Raw genomic sequence first — 23,967 nt, 5'->3', positions numbered from 1 at the left:
CTTTCTTTGACAACTCTTGGAAGTTCTCTTTTCCTTTTTTTTGAAGAAGGGATGGGCACTGCTAGTGGGCATGGGGGAGTCTAGCATTTTCTTAAGGCCTTATAAAATAATTGTTGTATCCTACAAAATTTATATTTGCCCAGAAGCAAGCAAACACCTCTAGCCTGGGGCAGTAGTTGTCAAAATCCAACTACATAAAAATTACCTGGAGAGCTGTTTAACATGGTCCTCATCCTTAGACTGTCGAAATCAGTAGATCAGAGTTGGGACCTAGGGCACTACATAGTGAGCAGACACCCCAGGTGGATTCTGGTATTGTCGATCCTGAGAAAAAAGGAGTAATCACAATCTAGTGTGAGAGACATACCCTCTCTTATATGTGCCCTTTCACTCTTAGAAACAACTGAAATAAATTCAAATATCAGGGAACAGTATATTGTTCTTCAAAACGAGACATCGATGTGAAACATTTTAAAATACTGAATGGCATCAAGACATCACAAATCCAAGACCAAACCACCTAAACTGCTTTGGTGATATTTTATTATTAACTCGTCTATATCAGTGTATGCCATGAGTAGAATCCCCATTCTTCCATGAACTAGATATAGTAATGCTTAATTGTTTTCAAAGGATTTTTGTCTGTAACATGAAGCCTTCAATAATTAAGTCATAATTAAATAGTAAAAGGATTATAAAAATATCCACATCCTGTAAGATGAGGCTTTAAATGATTTATTATTAAATCCTCAGCTGGGTCTTAGGAGTCTTTAAGGAAGAAATATTTATTTTCCATGCAACCAGAATATAATGAAAACATCAAAAATCCATTTACATTTTAATTATTAAAAGTGAATTTAGCATATTCACCGTTTTTGAGGATGATGTTAAGGAAGTTGTTCCAGACAGAGAGAACAGAATGAATAAAATCACAAGGGAACTGGAGGGAACACAAGGTCCAGCAGGGACCAGTCTTTACTGAAGAGATGGGTCTACGTAGGGGGAATAGGAGGGTAAAAGTCTGCAAAAGTAAAGAGACACCAAAATGTGAAAATACATTAGTGTCAAACGAGGTGGCACTTGATGGTTATTGAAAGGTTTTCAGCAGGGTATTAACACTGTCAGAACTAGAGTTCAGTAAGATGAGCTGTCAGTAGGATGTGTTATGAGTACCCAACACAACGCCGAGTAGTTAGGAGACAGTAAAGTTTCATCAAGTGAACATTGTGCTGAATGCAGAGGCAAGCCTAGAAGCAGGCACACCACTTAGGAGGCTTTTATAGCTAACTGCCCAAGGAGAACCTGAATTACACTGGCAGATGTTGAAATAAAAATAAGAGATTAAATTGTAAGAGGGCTTGAGGGCGCAGCACTGACAATTGATTGAATTGTGTGTTAGGGGAGAGGAGGAAGAACAAAAAAAGAAATATTAAATTCCAAAGTTTTGAGCTTGAGTGAGATTTTGGTACCATTTATAGAAATATAGAGGTCAGGAAAAGGAGTTGGTATGGTTGGAAAATGCTGAATATATTTTGGGTCTGTTTTTTTTTTTTTTTTGAGAGTGAGAGGAAAGAGAGAGAGAGCAAAAGCAGGGGGGAGAGACACACACAGAGAGAGAAAGAGAGAGAGAGAGAGAGAGAGAGAGAGAATCCCAAGCAAGCTCCACATTCAGCAGGGAGCCCCATGTGGGGCTCAATCCCATGACCCTGGGATCGTGACCTGAGCTGAAATCAAGAATCAGATGCTCAACCAACTGAGCCACCCAGGTGTCACCTCTATTTTGGGTTTTAATGTTTGATTTACTTGGAGAAAATACTAATTGTGTCCAGCATGAAGTTGAAAGCGTGTTAGTTTGCTGCTCTCTACAGACACTGGAAGTAGATTTAGTGGGCATCACTGACATGTGACATTTCTTATTGCTATTGACCATTTGTGAGTCACGTGACCACACCTAGTGGAATCAGAGGTAAGGTAGTATCCACTTAGAGTTGAAATAGCTATTTGAGGGGACAGATGGGGACTCTAAAATGAAGTACTTCCCACAAATGGTGAAACTTCTGTTTCTTCTAATTCCATCTCCATCAAAAGAGTTTATAAGACAGTAGCTCACCCAAGAGCACCATTGTGCAGCACCCTTGGGAAAAAAAGAACTGAACTTTGAGCTTCTGAATAAGTGTAGCCATTCTATATTAACACCTTTTCAGGGCATTCATTTTCATACCATAAGTCAGTTCCATTTTCTCCATGTATTTCTTTTTAATGTTGTTATTGCTGTGGCTGCTGCTGTTTTCCCGAGAATTGATATAGTTAATTAAAATAGTAGCTATTTCAGTCTAACGTTGGTGTACTTAGTATAGATTGTTTTATTTTGTTGTGATTTTTGCTTCTTAAAGAAACGATAAAGATCTCATTTTTTCCGCAAATGGGCTCTCAAATTTCTTGTATCTATTATATATTCAATGCTTCAGTAGTTTTGAAGTATTTGTCCTGAGTTCATAATACATAGTCTATATTTTCATTTCTCAGATTTAAAAAACTATGTTAAACCCAGTTCTCCTTAGTTTATTACTATCATTAGTGCTGTTAAGAGATACAATGCTGAATTTCAGATATAGATGTCAATTTTTCTATCTTAGTTTTCCTAGCAGGAGCCCAACCTAAACCAGTATTTTTACATGACAGCAGCTTTCAAGATGCTCTTAAACTGAAATGTGATTATCTTGCAAAAAAAAAAAAACAAAAAACAAAAAACAAATAAGACATTTTAATATTACCAGTGGATCTTAGCTTTCCTTTTCTTAAGAGCATTAACCCAGATTTGGACAGATGTATATAAATGTTGAAAGAAGACCACATTATCTAATATTTTTTTCAGAATGTTTTCCTTACTTTCAGATCTGCTGTAGATAAACTAGTATTTATTGGGCAGCTACTCTTTTCAGAGAGCTATTTGGGCAATCAATAAGTTTTGTGTGCTCATGTAGAGGTTACTTAAGTAGATAAAACATTTTAAAATTATGTGGAAATTTCTACTTCATTGGATGGACATTTGAGAAGGGAAGAGCTGTTGTTTTAATTCAGTGAACAACTGAACCTGTAACTATGTGCTTGGGAAGAGCGGAGAATTTACCGTGTGAGTTCCAGCCACATGGGACTTTTTTGAAGGGTAGTCTGTTCAGCTTTCACAGACTTAGAGAAAAACATCTTCTAAAGTGACCCCCAGCTCCATGTAAATTAATACATTCATTCACTTAGTATATTCATTGAGTATTTTCCATGTGCCAACTGCTATTCTAGATGCTCCCTTCTCCAGGAAGCTTTCTTTAACTCCACCCCTCACCTCAGACTAAATGTGGTTCTTCTATATGTTCTTACAACATTTTGTTCTTTTCTTACCTAGCACTTGTCACAGCTTATAACTAAAGACTTTATAGGAGATCCTTTTTTAGTGGGTAAGCTGCATGAGCCTGGGGCACTCACTACCTGTTGGTTCAGTTGTATTCTCACCAGTCCTCATGACTAAATCTTTAATAAATGAAAATAGATTTGTGATTTGTTGTCATAATCAATATCCTGAATAAAAGTTCTGTTTTCTTTTTTAAAAGCTTTTATTACTTAAGTATGGTTGACCTACCGTGCAGTAGTAGGTTTAGATGCACAGCATTGTGATTTGAACAGTTCCATGCATTACACAGTGTTCACCATGAAAAGGGTGGCCACCGTCTGTCACCATATGACATTATTACAATATTACTGACTACATTCGCTGTACTTTTTATCTCCATGACTTATTTATTTTATAACTGGAAGTTTGTGCCTCTTAATCTCCTTCATCTATTTTATCCATTCCCTTACCCACTCCCCTATAGTAACTGTCAGTTTGTTTTCTGTATGTATGAATCTGATTTTATTTATTTATTTGTTTGTTTTTTCAGATATCATCTATGAGTGAAATTATATGGTGTTTGTCTTTCTCTGACTGACTTATCACTTGGCATAATACCCTCTAGGTCCATCAATGTTGTTGCAAATGACAAGATCTCATTCTTTTTTTGGCCAAGTAGTATTCCATTGTATTTGTATACCACACCTCCTTTATCCATTAATCTCTCAATGGTCACTTAGATTGCATAAGCAGTTATATTGTATGGTAAGCAATATGGTTTTCAAGATCAGCGATTCTCGATTCTCGATTCAACTGGCCACTGTCACTTTGAATACTTAGTGACAATGAAAATAAAGCAGGCTCTTAGGATTGTTGTAAAGATTATATGATGGGTGCTTAGTCACATGGTGGCTCTACCACAAGTGACTAATAAATGTAGACTCTCAAGTATTTAACAAATATTTGAGAGGTGTAGCCATGACTTTAAACAGTCTCCCAATGTCTTCTTCATCTGTTTCCATAGCAAGAGGATTAGTGGCTAAGTAATTTTTACCTCAGATAGTTTGATGCTGTATAAGATTCTGTATATTCTGTATAAAAATATGCTCGTTTAGGCTATATTTCCCAACCTCCCATTCCTCTAGCTATGGCCATGTGACTCACAAATGGCCACATGCGTATAAGCAAGTGTCACATGGTGTTTCTGGGAACTTTCTTAAGATACAGCACACACATGCTCTCTTTATCCCTTTCTCCATTTTGGTGCTGAGAACTCAGATTGTGCCATCTTGAACAATAAGATCAAGGTTACATACAGTGGCAATAATTTAAAAGGTTCCTGGGACCCTGATGTATCGGCCCCTTATGCCTAGTCACATGTTTACACAAGGGAGAAGCCAACTTCTTTCTTATTTAAGCTACTGTTTGGGCTTTTGTCACTCACCACTGAACCAAATCATACCTAATACAAGTCTGCAAATAACATGTTCAGTATTCGATCCAAGCAGAATATATTAATGGTGTGATAATAATATTTAAATGTTACGTATAAATGCAAAGAAATTCATTTAAAATGAGAGTTACAGAGCAGATAAGTTTTCAGATTGCTACAGTAAATGAAAGAGGCCTTTTAGGTGGATAGGCATAGTGAAAGGATTACCTTTTTGTCCAGCCTCACAAGACCTCTCACTATCCCCAAGCACAGTGGATGCTTTACCGTGTGCACTACCTCTCTTCCTGTCTCTTGAGTCTGAGATGACCTTTCAGTCCTGGTATGTGAGGTTGGGCAGGCCACTTGACCTCTCTAAGCCTTGGTTTCCTATTTCCAGTATTAATTGATATTCTCTTAATGTCTATGCCAAGGCATTTGTCCCTTCATCATTTATGATTCTGCTTTGTTTTGCAGTTAGTTTGTATGTCTTACTCTTTCGATTACATGTGACAGGTGCAAAAATCTTTTCTGTCCTTACATTTCCCGCTGTATATGTCATTATGTTTGTAGATTACAGACATGCGAGAAATAATGGATGAATTAAATCTGTTTAATGATTATATAGAGGCATAAATACACATGTGATAATTATCAGAAATACAGCTGGAAAAATAAGCTGCAATGACCTCATAGAAATTTGTTCCTGCCAAAGTGAAAAACGTACCTGTTTTAATTTGGTAGAAGGGAAATGCCACTTAAAGTTTGAAAATGGTGAAGTGATTTAACAAAGGAAAAAATCTATAGTTCAAGCTACAAAAAAAAAAGTGCAATTTAATTCGTTACAAATGATACAATCGGTATATTTTTAAAAGATTTCCTAATTACTAACATTTGTTCAGCAAAACGTTCATTTTAAAATAATGAGGTATAAAAATATAAAATAAAATAAAATAAAATAAAATAAAATAAAATAAAATAATGAGGAATAGTCTATTTTCTTCCTCATGCATTTAATGTTTTGCTCTACAGTATTGTTTGCTAGTGGCGAAACTGTGTTTCTTTGAAAACATGTAAAAATGTTATTTTTCCATGTTATTAAGAAGTTGCTATTGCTGCGTGAGGAGTAGAATTTTTTCTGTGGTGGTTTTTGTTCTTTGTGTATTCTTCTCCTTACTTCTGAGGGAGCAGAGATGACCAAAATTCCCCCATCATCTTTCCCTGTTGGCCCATCCAGAAGACTAGAATTGTCCAATTTAGTTCTTAAGGCGAATATAAAGGACAAATGAAATAGTGCATCATGTGCATAAAAGGACCTTAAAAAGTAAAATTAAAGAAATAGAGTCTAATGTGCCTAATCAATGTGACTTAAAGAATCATTTTGTTCTTTTAATGTTTTTCCACATTTGTAAATGAAAATTCAATTTTCCTCTTCCCTGGAAAAAATAGTAAGGAGTGCAAACAATCATCAAATACTTAAGGATGCTAGATGCATAAGGGATAACATCATCTTTAATACTCAGACAACCCTGTGCATTAGATAACACCTCATTACCATTGCGTAGGTGAAGAAATTCTGGTTACAAAGGTTGACCTCAAATATTTCAGAATTTGTCTGTTCATCAAAGTATTCAAAATGCTAAAAACAGTTTAGTGCATTCTACCTTCCATATATTATTCAAAAATAATTAGATATTTAAGTTTATTACCCATAACTCCCATAGAAATATAATGCAAATTACAACTTGATCCTTACTATATAAATACATAAACAAGTGGAAGAATGAAAACATATTGATTGCTTCCTCTAGGGTGATTTCACTATAGACTTCAATGAATCTTTTGTATCCGGTGACATTTTAAGAGAGCCTGGATTACTGCTAGTGTGTGTCTGATTTTGAATTCATATTAAAAACTTACTTTCAGCATGTCTGCAATTAGATAATCTGGTTAGCCCACTTTAACAGCTACCTTCAGGTCTAGAGTAACAATTTAATCATATGGAGAAGCAACCAACCACTGTTTGTCTATTTATACAAAATTTTGAATCATGAAGTTAAGTTCTCAAAGAAAGCCATGAAATGTAAGTCCATTTTGTTACTGTTCAAAGCATATGCTGTTGTATTCCAATAGGACAATGCAATTTAACTCCTGAAATATATTTATTTAATTTAATTTTGAAACACAGATTTAATATTGTGCTTATTTAGACTAAGAAAAGCCAGAAGAACACAAAGAATATAAAAGCTAAGTCATTACTTGATAATAGCTACTGCATCTGTGTCCCAGAGCTTTCCAGTCTCTCCATTTAGCCCTCTTATTGCTTTTTTTTTGGTTAATTAATTCATATTGCACAATGCTAGAAAATAATATCCTGGAAAACTTGCCATCTTTTGTGCTACAGCATATGTTTGCTTTGTAGACTTTTTTCTTCAGTACATAAAATTGAAGATTATCATGGTATTCTGCTTCCCACAAGTACTTTTTAAGCTTTTATTATGTGATATTTGGTTTTGTCTTGATGTTTCACTGATCCCATGTCAGCTTTTAAAATTTCAGGACACTTGCTATCACTACCAACAATATCTTCATAAATGGAAAAGTGTTCCCATAGCAAAACTTGGAGATTCTTCCATTGACATTGTTGTTATTTGCATGCTACAATAATACAATGAATTAAGAAAAATTAGAATTTAGAGGACACGTGTAGGGTTTTGGAGGGGGCAGGTAAGGCATTCTTGTCTGCGTGCTAATCCTTCACTGACCTGGATAGGAATGCTGGCATCAGGGACCTGACAGTTTTAGATAAGACTATCCTTAAAGTAATTGGGTATCCCATTTTTATTTTTGTTTATATTTATATTGTTGTCATATTGATTCACTCAGCACTGTCCTGAGTCACATTCATTTTGAAGTCCACTCAGTGAGATGGTTGAAGTACAGAAGAGCATTCATGTGAACCCAATGGAAATTCCTCCCACGTAAGAGCTATTGCCACCTACAGGAATTTAAGAAGGTCCAGTCTTGCCCTCAGCCTCTTCCTCCCCTCTCCCTTTATAGGATACTCACTGTGCCCCTGTGCTTATGCATCAAGGATTTTTTTTTCTTTTTGGTAGCACCTCACGATTCTTTGAAAAATATAGATTAGCAAAGTGACTGTATTTTCATTATTTCTGTTGTACTTTTATTGGTGCTTGCATTCCTACTTATGAACTGACATCATTTTCTCTTTTTTTCCTCTTTTTTCTTCTCTAACAGCATTCGTGGTTTCTCTGTTTTTCTCCTCCTTCCCTCCCTCCCTTCCTCCCTTCCATAATTTTACTGAAACTCTTCAGAATGATGGGCTCTTTATAAACAAAGACTCCTTTAATTTTTGCCTTAGCCATACAAAGTAACCAAGAAAAAGACAAAAATCTAAAATTCAGAGCATATGAATTAAAATCAATCCTTCAGACCTTAAAAGTCTACTTCTGAGGGTTTTACACTCCCTTTATATATACTATTCTGTTGAACTTAATAGACGGCTGAAGTCTTTAAACGAAATAGCCACAGTTCAGTTCACTTTTGAATGTGACGCAATGAATGTCAGAGCATATGAAGAAAGTCTAGTCACAGCAAGTACCAAGAAAGATGAGTACACTATAGTGAAAGCCTTTAGAAACAGGTGGAAATACAGAGGAAACTGTGATTCTAGGCCAGGACTCTTGGAACAGCCAACAGATTACACCCATGATGGTGTATTGCTTCTCTTGCAAGCTGTTTAGTGAAATTAGGTGTTTCAGTTTGATTGGAAGCTTTACCAGGTGCAAGGAGTCAGAAAGAGATTATAGTTTTGTGTCTATTCACATGTGCTTTTTCCCCCATCTCTTTTCAAAGAAGATGGTTAAATTAATTGAACATATGTCAAAGGCTGGCCAGCATTCAGAATAATGAAGGACAGTTGAGAAAACCACTTACTTGGAGCTTCAGAACTAAATATTTGGTTAGCTAATAAAAATTGATTAAAAAAAAACATTTAAATTCTGTTTCTTGGATGAACCCCACCTGTAAAGCATCATTGGTACTTCAGATTTTCCTTGTTTGTTTTATTTCTTTGTTTAAATAAGAATAACCAGTTATTCAAGAATAAAAACCTGGGTATTAATACCTTAGGTAAACGTACTATTAATGATTTTCCTCAGTATTATCCCTTGTTTTCAGTAATTTGCCTTTCCTTGGTTTTTCAAAGCTTTTTCATGTTTTCATGGGCAAAAAAAAACCCCTCCTTTCCCAGTTCCATTTTGGCAATTATTTTTAATTAAATTACATAGTTAAAATAACAAGCACAACTTGAAAAAAACAAGTTGGAGAACAAACACCACTGACTCCTGGTTGGTGGACAGTTCAGCTGGCAAGAATGAAGGCGGTGGGCCTGACGGAGAGCAGCCCAAAGTGCCAGGATGTGTACAATAGCGAGCGTGTTTAATGGGGGGGATGAAGAATGTCAGTTGATTGCGTTGTTGGTGATAAAAATGAGGTTGTGCCAGAGAAATCTCTTATAGAACTAGGACCAGCCAGGTCAAACTATAAACTCTGCCCTGTTGGGTCTGAGTTGCTCCCCTCATGGGGAAATACCTCAGAAGCCTTCCTCCTGAGGTGCATTCGTGATACTTCCTACCAGGAGGTCTCCACAGAAGATGTTAAAGATGCATTCAATAGAATACGTTAATGAGAAAATGTGAAAGAACAGGGAGCTCCAATTCCTTGTCATTTTTAACTAGAAGCTTCTAGTGATGTTCCTGTGTTTTGTTTTTTGTTTTGTTTTGTTTTGTTTTGTTTTGTTTTGATCCCTACAGGGACAGTCTTTACAATCCAAATATTTAAAACTGCCTGGGAGGCTCAAGTCCTTTCTGCTATCACCCAGATATGGTTATATCTTCTTTGTGCCTGAGGCTAACTTATATTCCAAGTTCCCATCCAAAAGCTCTTCTAGGAGGGTTGTCTTTACTGTGAACTATGAGAACATGGTTCAGTGAGGTTGATTATGAACAATATTGTGGCTAGAAAAAAATCTCATTTACAAGTATAAAAGTTTAAATACTATCAGTGCAAAATCATTATCTGGACATTTCTTTTTTTTAATTTATTTATTTTTGAGAGAGAGAACGCCCAAGCAGGGCAGGGGCAAAGAGAGGGGGTCAGAGGATCCAGAATGGTCTCTGTGCTGACAGCAGCAAGCCTGATGTGGAAATTGAACTCATGAACTGCGAGATGATGACCTGAGGCAAAGTCAGACTCTGAACCCACTGAGCCACCCAGGTGCCCCCTGGAAGTTTCAAATAAATACCTATACTTACATACGTCCAGATACTTAGCTTTAGGAAAAAGCGTTAATTGAATATATGGTCTGTTTTTTTGTTTTTGTTTTTTTTTGTTTTTTTTTTGTTTTTTGTTTGCATTACCACCAGGGGAGGAATGCTAGTACAGAAAATAAAATCTCCGTTAAGATGAAAGTATTATGAATATGACAATTTACAATTTTTAGGTGCTCTAATTTTTCCAATTACACATTTTCTTGATAATAATCATGTGAAAAATAATGTTTTTAACTCAATAAAAGGACCTCTGATGTTCAAGTGAAATACTTATTTCTTGTAATTGAAAGATGGTTATAGGGTGATGGTTCTTTATTTAAGAAATGTGTTCTTCTTTGCATAAATCCTGAATCTTAGTGGTTTAACACAACAGTTGCTCACGCAAAAGCTGCTGTGGGATGAGGCACTATCCTTGCAGTAGCGGCCTCAGCATTCAGGATGCTTTTTCCTTATGTTGGGGACCAGATGGCATGTTTGGTGGGCTCTTCTGTCTTCACCAAAACCGCATTGCAAATTTCAGGATTATGTAGCTTGATCTGTTGATTGCCCTTCATTTTTATTTTGGTAACTAAATAAATAAGAAGCCACCAAAAAAAAAAAAAAAAAAGGAAATGTGTTTTTCTTTTAGTTTAAGCCGAATGTATGCATCTAATATACACTAACAGCAAATTCCTCATGTTATATTTTTAGCAATTCTAATGATGGAATGTATACAAGTCTCATCCTATCTAGCAGATCTTTTTATTAATTAATCTTTTACCTGATGCTTTTATTAGTTATATGGTAATCTATAACCCTCATTAAAAAAGAAAAGTATTTCAAAATTTCTCTTCACTTAGTCATTAATTTAAACAAAGTGCCTTATTTTATGCAATTTATGAAAACAATGGTGTATATATAATGATTTCTATAAAATATTATTATTCAATGTCTTATATTTCTATAATATGTAATATAATATGTAATAATATGTAATATATTTTATATATAATATATACATATTATATTTATATACATATATTACATATATAACATGTATACATATATTACAAATATATTTCTATAATATGCTATTTAATCTTTAAGTCTGCATTTTTATGTAGCAACTCACAAACTACTGCTTGTGTATATGTGCCTCAATAATCATGAAGTAAATGACCACTAAGTGTTTGATTTTTAACATGATTTTCCTTTTTAAAAAAAATTTTTAACGTTTATCTATTTTTGAGAGACAGAGCATGAGGAGGGAACGGGCAGGGGGTGAGGGGGACACAGAATCTGAAGCAGGCTCCAGGCTCTGAGCTGTCAGCCCAAAGCCCAATACAGGGCTGCAACCCACAGACCGCGAGATCGTGACCCCAGCGGAAATCAGACGCTTAACTGACTGAGCCATGCATGTGCCCCTAACATGATTTTCCTAAGAATAAGCTATGAATCAGACATTTATTTTTCTTGCTAATTGATCTTAAATTAATTAAATAAGGAGACCATTAAATTGAGTTGGCTTTTTTGTCTTAGCAGCCTACATAAGCAAACCAGAACCTAAGCCTGAAATGCCTCAAGGTTAAGAAATTGAAACCTAAAGACAACCAATCATAAACAGCTAGGTAGCCTTTCCCAAATAATACAGCTTGTTGAGCTCTTGACAATCAAATAATTTCCTTGCTTTGTTTCCACTTCTTCCCCATAAAAGTCTTGCCTCTAACACTTGTTGACAGACTACTCCTAAGCACTTCTGGATTGGTGCTCCCCCATTTGCGTTGATTTTCGTTCAAATAAACTCTTAAAATTTTTAATATGCCTCAGTTTACCTTGGCAAATGCTTCCTAAAGTTTAAGAAAGAAATTCTCCTACGCTTCCCAACCATTACAACATTGAAAAAACCGAATGCTTCTTTTTCAATTAAATAAAATTAGAAAGTAATTCCCTTTTGCAAACTGTATTAGTTTGCATTTTATGTTTGGATTATTGTTTTGTAGTGATTCCAGCCACTAGTCAGACCCACACTTGAATGTACTATGTAAGTATATCACAACTTCTGGTAACAAGCTTGAGGTAGAGAAAAACAATTAGCTATTCATAAAGCTACCCTAAAAGCCAATTGCTTACTTAATACTAGCTTTTGCCTAAATTACAACCATAAATAAATTTAAGTATGTTATTGTATAATAAATATGTTTGAAATGCATATGTACTCTATTTTATACTAGGCAATGAGTCTCAGACAATACTTTTGTATATATGCAGTCCTGTTACATCAGATGCCCATATGTAGTCATTTTCCTTGAGAAAAGAGTAAATGGGAGGAAACAATGATTCCTTTCCCCAGTTAGGATATCATTTGCCAGCACTGATTTGAGGATGAATCTGTTAGCATTGTTACCCATTCTGCCCTTTCCTTACCATTCTTCTTCCCTTATAGAAACCCAGCCTGGTAGAGCTGATGTGTAACTGCCATTTCTCCCTTCCTATGTTGACTTAGACAAGTGAATTATTGGACAGTGCATGATATTATGGTGTATATGTGTGTTTTTAAATTTACATAAATGATATTGTGTATACTTCATTGTTCTTCACACATTCTTATGTTTTTTAGATAGCCATGAGTAAATCCAGTTCACTTCTGACTCTTAGAAGGTATGCCTGTGTATGTGTGTGCAAGAGTACACACACACGCTTGCATGCACACACACATACGTTTTAAATTTTAAATCTCTTACACCTCTAGGGATATTCACTTAAGCTGCCTTCTTTGCTAAGATAAAAAAAAATTATACAATAAATAGGTGTGTGCATTTCTTACTGAGCACTTAGGCAACAAATTTTTCAGGAAATAATACTCAGAAATAGATTGCTTAATTTTGCTAACAACGAACAGATTGAAATAACTATCCCAGTTTATACCTTCACTATCAGCAGAGGAATACTTCACCAATACTTGATATTATCTAACATTTTTGTTTTGTCACTCTGTCGGCTATAAATTACTATCTTTTTTTTTTTAATTTGCATTTGTTTAATTAAGAGTGAGAGTTTAACTATCGGTATTTTATTTTCTCTGAATTGCCTTGTAATATCCTTTGCTCCATTTTCTATTGACTTCTTCATCATGTGTGTGTATGTGTTGGTAAAAACCATTATTTTAGATCAGTACTTCTCAGTTGAACGTGAAGGTCACATATTCCTTGTGGAGTCAGGGGTCCCCAAGTGCCCATTCAGGAGGTTCACAGGTCAACACTAGTTCCATAATAATTCTAAGACTTTCTTGGCCAGTTTCACTGTATTAATATTTGCACTGATGCCACAAAACAATGGTGAGTAAAACTGTTGGTGCCTTAGCACAAATCAAGACAGTAGCACCAAACTATACAAGTAGTCATTGTATCCATCTCCATCGTGCTAAAGGAAAAAAAAAAAAACTTAATCAGTTCATTTAAGAATGTCCTTGATGAATCATTAATGATCATTAATTTTATTAAATGCCAATCCTTGCCATGTCTTTAATATTCTGCACAATGAAATGGAAATTACACAGAAAGCACTTCTGCTGAGTAGTGAAGTATGATGATTACCTCAAGAAAAAGCACTTGGGAGAGTGTGACTTGCAAGCTGAGCTCCCCCATTTTTTTTAATCATGTTTACTTTAAGGAACAATTGACAGACACTGACTATTGATATCTGTATATTTGGCAGTATTGCTGTGAAAATGAACACAATAATCCATCAACATTAAGGGAAATAGCTGACAATATTTGTTGCTAGCGATAAAATTTGAAATTTCAAGTGAGAATTAGAATTTTGCAGAAAATATAACCACCAATGTGAACTTGATAGCTTCTAATACAGACTTTTCTGGTAAAATTTGTGGTGTTATTAATGAATGTAATGTCTTGATATTATATAATAAATGTGTCATCATTTAGAAACTCTTCATATTTCAATGAGCCCATATTTCCCAAATGTCCAATACATGATGGTACAAAACCATGCATAGATAAAAGATCTATTCAAAGTGCAAGATAAACCTATGGATTTTAACATTATGAATATGAAAAGTTCACTGGTAGATTTCACATTCCACACTACAACTAGAATTTAAACTTTTGCTTATCAAGTTTTGATGTGGTAGCAAAGAGGAATATACATATTCTCTGGAAAGATTATTAAAATACTCCTTCCTTTTACAATTACATATCATTGGAGCCTGCATTTTCTTCATATACTTCAGCCAAAAATATTTTGTAATAGAGTAAACAGAGATGCAAATATGAGAACCTACTTGTTTTCTCTTAAGACATACTCAAGAGATTCATACAAACGTAAAATAACCTTTCAATACATTTTTGGTTTGGGACAATATAATTATTTTTTATAAAAATATATTGTTTATGTTAAAATGTAATTGGTTTATTATTGTTATTTTGAAATTAATAAGTATTTTTAAATTTGTCAGGTTTAATTTCGAATAGAATAAGTATATATATATAATATGCTATGTATATTTCTACATTATATATATATACTCTGTATATATACACATACACATATATATAATATACTATGCACATTTCTATATTATTATACACACACACACACACACACACACACACACACGTCCCAAAATGCCATGTGTGAGTTTATTTGCTCTTTGAGCCCTTCAGTAATTTTTAAGAATAAAGGAATCCTGGGACATCTGGGTGGCGACAATTGAGGCAGCTCTCAGTGCAGAGGCTGCTTGGGATTCTCTCTTCCTCTCTCTGCCCCTTCCCAGCTCTCTCTCTGTCTCTCTCAAAATAAAAAAAAAAAATTAAAGAAAAATAAAGTAAAAGAGTTTGAGACCTAAAAGTTCGAGAACTAGTATACTAAATAATCTCCTGTCAGCTTTTGACATTACAGATTTCTCCTCCCAAGCTGTCATTTTTCTATCAGCTTTACCCCTAAGGTACTTGGTTGAATAGAAACCTTGAATTTTTTTTTTTGGAGGCAATTTCATTTCTCCCATTTCATTTTGTGCTTTTCTGGTCTTCTTCAGAACAGCTTCTTCAACTCTGAAGTCACAAAAATATGTTTCTACCTTTTCTTCCATTAGATGAATAGTGTTACTTTTCACATTTGGTCTTCAGTACATACCAATCCCACTTTGTTTTCCTCTATATAAAGAATCAATTTTCCCAACTTGCCCTTTCCCCCTGACTTGTAATGCTGGCTCAAGTGTAAATATATATCCAGGCCTCTTCCTGGACCCCTGTTCCAATGCCAGTTAGGTATTTTTCTGTGTCTAAGTTAGTATCACATTATTTTTTTAATTAAATGGTTTTCCAATGTCTTAATATATGGCACATTTCCCCCTTTTTAACATCTTTTCCAAGATTACTTTAAGTATGATGGAAATTTTTCTCTGTATAATTTAAAATAAAAGTATAGATTTTTGGAATAAATTTATCATGACACAAAATAGTATCCTTTCAGATTTTGATAAAAACTGCACAGAATTTACAAACAAAATTAAGAGAACAAATGTATTATGTTGTCTCATCCATTAAAATATAAACTGGTCTTCCATTATGTCTTTTGGTTAAAATATATTTTCTACAAGGTCATATTAATTGTTTATTAATACTTTCTAGATATTTTCTAGAATCACTTAATCTCTAGATATTTTCAAATAACTTTCCCTATTGTAAATAACACCTTATTATCAATCATATGCTTTCTTTCACTGTAATTATATTTTGAATGGGTAAGACATCACGTATTTCAAGTTTCAGAAGACACAAAAGAGTATGTACAGTACTGTCAAAATTCTTCTTCCCTCTTCTTTGACCCAGCTGTTTACCTCCTGTTAGAGAAACCATTGTTAACCAGTTTTTGTTTTTGTTTTGGCTTTCAGAGACATGACAATCTTGTACAAGAAAATATGTATATGTATTCTTTGCCCTTTACAGTAGTATAAACAAAAGTATGCAGCACACATTGTTATGGTGCCAACATCTTAGTGCTCTTTCCATACAATTTCCAGATAATTGCAGATATTCTTCTTTGATAGCACACCAAAACTGGACAAGCAGTAATTTCTTAAATCCTATGCTAAAGTCTCTCTCCTTCTCTCTTTCTCGCCCTCTCCCTCTACTCCTCTCTTCTTCCCTCCTTCTTGTTCTTTTGCTTTACAACTGAAGAGTATTCCATTTTCTGGACTTTTCCATAATGAAATGACTTAGACCCCTGTTGATAGACATTTTAAATTGTTTGTAATTGTGCTCTGCATATACAGCACTGCAGGGAACAACTATGTACCCACATCAATTTGCCTATGTGTGATTATACTTGTAGGCTGCATTCCTAGAATGAAATCTCTGAGTTTAAGAAAATGTGCATTTGTCATTTCACTTCATGTCACTAAATTCATAAAAGTCCTTCCTCAAAGACTGTCATTTATACTCCCACCAGGAATGTGCAAGCTTGCCAAGTTCTTTACACTTCAGTGAATACTGTGTAATATTGTGGGAATTATAGTATCATATAGATTTAATTTAATTTGTATTATGAGTAAGAGTAGGTATCTTTTCATATGTGTAAGATCTATATATATATTTCTTCTGAAGTCAACTAACAAAATCCTTTATACATGTTTTATCTATTGGGTTGTTTGTGTTTTGTCTGTTAATATGTAAGATCTCCTCATTTCTTTGATTAATCTATTCTTTGCTATGATGTGATTAGAAAATAGTAATTCCAGTTGTCATTTGTATTTTATTTTGCTTTTTATCTTAAAGAAATTTTTATTTTAACATTTTTAAGATTAGTGCCATGATTAGAAAGTCATTTTCATCTCTGAGATTATTTTTAATTTTATATTCTCCTCTGATCCTTTGATGGTTTGTTTGTTTGTTTGTTTTTCATTTAAGTGTTTAATTTACCTGGAATTTACTCTGGGATAAAAGGAAAAATATTGATCTAAATTTACTTACTTAACATATCTACCAAATTATCCCAGTCCAGTTGTTGAACATTCTATCTTTTCTCCACTGATTTGAAAATCACTTTTTTCATATATAAAGTTTCCTTATGTAGTGGGATCTGTTTATTGATTTTCTACTCTTTTATTGATCTGTCTTCCTACACATGTGCCAGTGTCACATTATTTTCATTATTTATATTACATTTTCAACCATTGCTGATACAGATTATATTTTGATCTGATATTAAGCAAATTTACAGAACTTTTTAATTAGTTTTTATTATTTGTTGCTTCTTCAGATTCTCAGAGTAAATTGTTACATCATCTGCCAGTGTGGGCAATCTCTCTATCCCATCCTATTGCCTTCTGGAAGGGGTTCCATAACCTGTCTTGTGTTCACTAGTTTATTCTACAGCTCTGTTTTTGGCTTGAAATCACCCCATTGGGAACATTAATTAACTTCATTTTAAATTCTTTTTAACTTTAATGATATTTTTATTCTTATTTTTATTTTTTTATGTTTATTTATTGAGAGAGAGAGAGAGCACAAGCAGGGGAGAGGCAGAGAGAAGGAGAGAGAATTGCAAGCAGGCTTCACACCATCAGCACAGAGCCTGATAGGGGCTTGAACTCACGAACTGTGAGATCATGACTTGAGCTGAGATCAAGAGTTGGTTGCTTAACTGACTGAGCCACCCAGGCACCCCTTAATTATATTTTTTAAAATCAGTATTTCAAGTTGATTCTTTTTTGTTCCCGTCTTCTATTTCTTATTTTTTTTAATGTCTATTTATTTTTGAGTCAGAGAGTGCACATGAGTGGGGAAAGGGCAGAAAGAGAGGGACACAGAGGATTCAAAGAGGGGTCTGTGAGTTGGACACTCACCCGACTGAGACACCCAGGCGCCCCTCCAGTAATATGTTTCAAAAATGTCTTTATCTTTGCAGGGATTTTTTTTTTTATTTTAAAATCTTAACCTGTCAGTTCTATTAGATTCCTTTTTTTCTAGTATGTTCTGTTCTTTTTTCTTCTTCTTCTTTGAATTATAATGCTTGCATTTCTCAGAGAGTTTGTATTAATATTTTGGCTAGTGATGTACCTGGAGGACAAGGTGAAGTCCATGCCCTAATTTCAACTACTCCAGGTGGACTGAGTTGGTACATAGAGGGTGTATAATGACAGAGCTATAATATGTACTTACGCCTAATCTCTCTTCTCCCTGCCTCATTTGCCCCAGACACTGCTTTTATCAGGATCTCCATCACTCTGTTTTACCTCCTTAGTGAAGAGACAGGGATGTGGAGTGTAGAAGGGGAACTGCTCAGGCCTATTAGTGACCATAGGCTCCGTGTTCCAGTCTGGCCCACATTTTACCACTTCCTCCTGCTGGTAGTAGACTGGAACTGGGTAAATCGAGAAGGAACAAGAAAATGAGAGTGAGAAATGGCATGTTTTAGAAAGCTCTTCCCAAGCCTCTTACCCATCACAGCCCTTGGAATTCTCTTTCGTGCATCCCAGACACAAAGACATACACGGGGACGTCAAAAGCTCTTATTACACTAAGGGCTTTTCATGGTTTTTTGTATTAGAGTTTGATAAGTCTCAGTGCCTACTCAGCAACTTTCTGCCGTGGAGTATCTCCAGTGCCGGAGAGAGCCAGTATCCCATGTTCTTTCTATCTTGTCAGGAACCCATTAAGTTTCCTTTTTACCCCATGTTGAAGCTAATGGTTGGATTCATACACACACACACACACACACACACACACACACACACACTCACACACACAATTTAAACATAGTAGCCCTAAACGTCTTATCAAATTCATAGCTTAGGAAGTTGTTTCCAAATTATTTCATATGCTTATTATGATTATCAGCTTTAATACACAGAGTATACCTCTTGAAGTCCAAATTCCCTAACACCAAATAGTTAAGGGTAGAAAACAAACAAAGGAATGCTTTTCATTTAAATAACAACAACAAAAACTAAAAATTAACCCTAAAAGCAAATGTTCCAAAAGTTTTCTAGGTGGCAGGTGTTATTAAATTTTACATGCATTACATCATATAATCTTCATGTGTAATAATTCTATTAAAATCCCTTCACACAGGAGGAAATTAAATTTCAAAAAACTTAGACAAGTTGTCCACGATTGTATTGGTGGGAACTGACAAGAGCCAGGGTTGAAATCATCAGTCCATTTTTAGCCTCTGGCTGGCCTTTGCATGAGTTCTAGGCATTCTAGATCCAGATTATGTTTCTCAATATTTTTATTAATGCAGGGGACACTATTCACTCAGAATACCTTAGAATACATTTTTGTTTAAGGCCATGCAATCTACCTACCTCCCAGAAGAGCAACAATGTCTCTGAAACCAGATAAATAAGTGAAAATATTTCATTCTATATTTGAGCATCCATCAAGCTCAGGGAGTCATTTTGGAATTCTGGAGTGTAAATTTGGAATCCCCAGCAGTCTTTTGGTGTCTGGGGTGGTTCATACAAGCAGAATAAACAGAATAAGAAGCAGTTCACCTTTTAGCCAATTTTATTTTACAAAGAGACTGTAACAATATTGGAATGATATGAAAGGGGATTTCTTGCAGTGAGTTGTGTGGTGATGTTTCAAACATCATGCGATAGCCTTCTTCCAAGGCTCATTTTATTTCTGACAGCAACGTGACTCCAGGTATTAATTTGGAATGTGACCATGAGAGTGAAATCTTAGCCATCTTATACCGAGTCTCTCATTATCTGAGCTTAACAGTGCTAGGTATATGAGAACACAAAAGTCTAAAACCTAGTAAATGTTAATAATCCCAGAATCTGCATTCTATACACTTCTTATTGAATGGAAATAGCACTGATATTTAATTACAAATACCTACTAAAAGTAGATACAGTGCAAGTTGTATGCTGCTTTATTATCTGGAATACCAACTCGCTGAGATTTACACTCAGAGCTTGTAAATATTAAAGCAAATAGGAATCTTTTAAAACATCATTTTGAATGACTTAGAAACATGTGCGCAAATTTTTGGATTGTTATACTTCCACAATTTAAGCTTTAGAAAATTAGTCTACAGCTCATCAGCCAAAACTCTAGCAGAGATAATTGGGCTGTCTATAAGAGGTATAAACAAGATAATTGAAACAAGATAAAAGATAATTGAAAAGGAATGTTCAGCTATATCAAGGGTGGAATTTGGCTTCCAAAATGGGAGAAAATATGATTCAAAGTGTCCACTCTTTACGTTGTATATATTAGAGGGTGTAGACTATGAAGAGTCTCAGATTAAAGAAAAAGAAGATGATACATAAGATACTGGAAGAATGTTCCTCTTTCACAGCAATGTGCTAATTTACCTAATACACTGAAACAAAGTGTCTTTTGGAGGTTACCTATTCTTTTTATTGTATTGTATTGTATTGTATTGTATTGTATTGTATTGTATTTATTTTTAATATGAAATTTATTTTCAGATTGGTTTGCATACAACACCCAGTCTTCATCCCAACAGGTGCCCTCTTCAATGCCCATCACCTACTTTCCCCACCCTCCCACCCCCATCAATCCTCAGTTTATTCTGTTTTTAAGAGTCTCTTATCGTTTGCCTCCTTCCCTCTCTGTAACTTTTTCCCCCTTCCCCTCCCCCATGGTCTTCTGTTAAGTTTCTCAGGATCCACACGAGTATGAAAACATATGGTATCTGTCTTTCTCTGCCTGACTTATTTCACTTAGCATAACACTCTCCAGTTCCATCCACGTTGCTACAAAAGGCCATATTTCATTCTTTCTCATTGCCAAGTAGTATTCCATTGTGTATATAAACCACAATTTCTCTATCCATTCATCAATTGATGGACATTTAGACTCTTTCCATAATTTGGCTATTGTCTTAGTTCTCATTTTTAACTTTTTTGAATATGTAACATGAATCTATATTTAGAATATAGTGTGTGTAAGTGTGTGTGTGTGTGTGTGTGTGTGTGTGTGTGTGTGTGTAGTGATTTAAAGAGGAGCTGGTTTCCTTGTGCACATCTTCTACCATTTCAAATGTTAACTCTTAGTCTCATCAGAGGGTGACAACCCCTGGTCACTTACATGAATCTGAAGATTTTCTGTTTTTCTTTGGAAAATGGGATCTGAATTATTAACTCAACATTATAGGATAATGTGATTGGTGAGAAGAGAGCTTATAGCATTCCCTCAAGAACAGTGAGGCAGTACCTTTCTACTGACTGTAAGATTTTATAGACATCATAAGGGCATTTTAAAGTGAATGGAACAATTCTTAATGTTTGCCCTGTATGTAAAAACTTTTCTTACCTTTGTCTAGCATTTATTTATACATTGAATGTCAAAAGGAGCTCCCTATTTAAATTTGAAAACAATATTAAAATTTTTATTAGATGACAGTTACTTTTGCAGCAAACTATTCTAAGGTGATTTGGAATCAGGAGAAAATGCAGAGAGAAAATTCCAGTTAGAAAGCCTTCATAATGGTGTGCCTGGATAGCTCAGTTGGTTGAGGATCAGATTATTGATTTCAGCTCAGGTCATGATCCCAGGGTTGTGGAATCTACCCCCCACATAGGGCTCTGTGCTGAGCCTACTTCAGATTCTCTCTCTCTCTCTCTCTCTCTCTCTCTCTCTCTGTCTCTCTCTCTCCTCCCCCCCCTCCCCTCTCCCCTTCTTGCATACTTACTCTTTCTAAAATAAAATCATAAAAAAAAGAGAAAGTCTCTATAAGATGAAATGAAGAGGAAAGCAACTATGTGTTGAAAAACCATCCGTAACACATAGCAGAGACTACACTATAAGGATCCTGAAAATGAAGATAATTCTGTTTGCTTTTTTTTATTTGTTTGCTTTTTATCTTTACTGTTACCTTTACCCTTTTTTATTCTAGTATTCAAAGATCTCCTGACAGTTTTCATGTTTTATTTTACATGGATTTGTTGAAGCTGAAAGAATTTGAGACACATTAAGATTATGGTGACATTACTGTTTCAGAGTAATGTCACTGAGGTAATTTTGACAAGATAATATTTCCATTTTTTAGTTTACAAAATCATACCTCCATATCATAACCAAGCAAATGTTTCTTATATTTTGGAGACACATTGCCCTTTTCAAACTTTATTCACAAATATTGCCTACTTAAAAAAATGTATTCTGTTAAGGAAAGATTTTGAAACTGAGGTTGACATATACTTAATAATCAGGTGAAAAAAACATAAGAAAATTATTAGCTTTTTGTGTTATTTTAAATCTATACTAATAAATGAAAATGTCCCATTCCCAAAATTGATATTGTCAATATTGTCATCTTGAAAGAAATGAAATTACTGTTATGTCTTGTCTCCTCAGATAAATTTACAAAGAAAAATGAGAGTTACTGGTGTTATTACCCAAGGAGCCAAGAGGATTGGAAGTCCAGAGTATATAAAATCCTACAAAATTGCCTATAGTAATGATGGAAAAACTTGGGCGATGTACAAAGTAAAAGGCACTAATGAAGATATGGTAAGACTGATTTAAATATTGCATTTAAAAGTAAATACCGTTAATAATCATTGATTGCCAAATACTTACTTAGTCTTTAACAGGCTCCTTATGTTGTTGCAAATACATTTATGATTTTTTTAATTGGATTAGTAGGGTGTAGGGTGTAAGGAATTTTTCCAAGTAACATATGTATGCTTGCTACTATTTACGATCTTCTCAGATTTTAATCGGTGGCTGTGTAAACAGTTTATCACAACATCACAAAGTCCTGTATAGAACAGTTAATTTTTACTTTAATTAAAATAAAAATTTCATTTTATGGTTTTTCACAGATTAGCGCTCTCCTTAATCAAATAAGTACAGATCAAAATTACTATTTTTAAAGAAAAAAATATTTTTTTAAATAAAAAAATGTATGTTTGTATACTTTTATATTAGAAGGCAATTTTGTTATTTAGCAGAATAAAATATTTTAGAGGAAATGAATATAATATTCAGTGTATACTTTGCCTTTTCACATGATAGTCCCAATTTTTTATCAGTTTTACCTCAAAATTTTTAATCTTAAAAATATCAGGACTGCACCTCATTCCATTTAAAACCAAATCACTAAACTACACTCTGATAAATTTTATGAAAGATTTTTTAAAATTTCTTTAATGAATTTAAATAAAGTTTTATGATTACCAGTCTATATAAAAAAGTAAAACAAGAATGGGATTTAAAAGAATTAAAAATAACACATTTTAGCATTTAATTTTTAGAGGGAAACACTGTTTTTCACTGGAGATACATATAAAAAACTTACGATTCTCTCATCCAGTGGTCTGGGACTGACTGATAAGAAAGTAATCTTGAGGAATCAGACCCTGAAGCATCATAAGTCTCATCATAGCTTTAGAGAGACTGAGTGATCCAGTAACACTAGTGAAGACTGGTTCCTACAAAAAAAAAAAAAAAAAAAAAAACACAATAAAACAAAAAAAAAGCAAACAAACCCCACAAACCTATAAATACTAAGTAGCAGCATGAACGGATAGACCCAGATTAAGGTGAAAAGTTTAAGGTGCCCATTTCTCAAAAAAATAAAGAAGCACTCCCCTGGCTCTAAAGGACTGGCCTTAAAATCGACAAGACCATCATAGTAGAGTATAGATTATACCATGGACCACAGTGGTTTATAGCTTTAATTAGGACTTTATCTCTAGGTTTTATATTCACTGCTGAGGGCAAGGTGATTCCTAAATGCTTCAGATCCCCAAATTACTTAATCCAGTTTTTGAAAGATTACATTGGGTAGGATAAAGGGTCAGTATTTGAAAATAG

At 34.4% G+C, this 23,967-nt stretch overlaps 1 protein-coding gene across 1 annotated transcript in view; it reads left to right on the top strand.

Annotated features, from left to right (window-relative positions):
* EDIL3 (EGF like repeats and discoidin domains 3) overlaps window positions 1-23,967 on the top strand; it is a 319,001-nt gene that overhangs the window by 191,445 nt on the left and 103,589 nt on the right. Inside the window, exon 8 of the mRNA XM_042956589.1 lies at window positions 22,504-22,659. Coding sequence (XP_042812523.1) covers window positions 22,504-22,659 — 156 coding nt within the window. The remainder of the gene's footprint in view (window positions 1-22,503; window positions 22,660-23,967) is intronic.

The sequence above is a fragment of the Panthera tigris genome, chromosome A1, assembly GCF_018350195.1.
Source record: "Panthera tigris isolate Pti1 chromosome A1, P.tigris_Pti1_mat1.1, whole genome shotgun sequence".
Classification (NCBI taxonomy): domain Eukaryota; kingdom Metazoa; phylum Chordata; class Mammalia; order Carnivora; family Felidae; genus Panthera; species Panthera tigris.
This window is presented reverse-complemented; position numbering and strand designations above follow the sequence as displayed.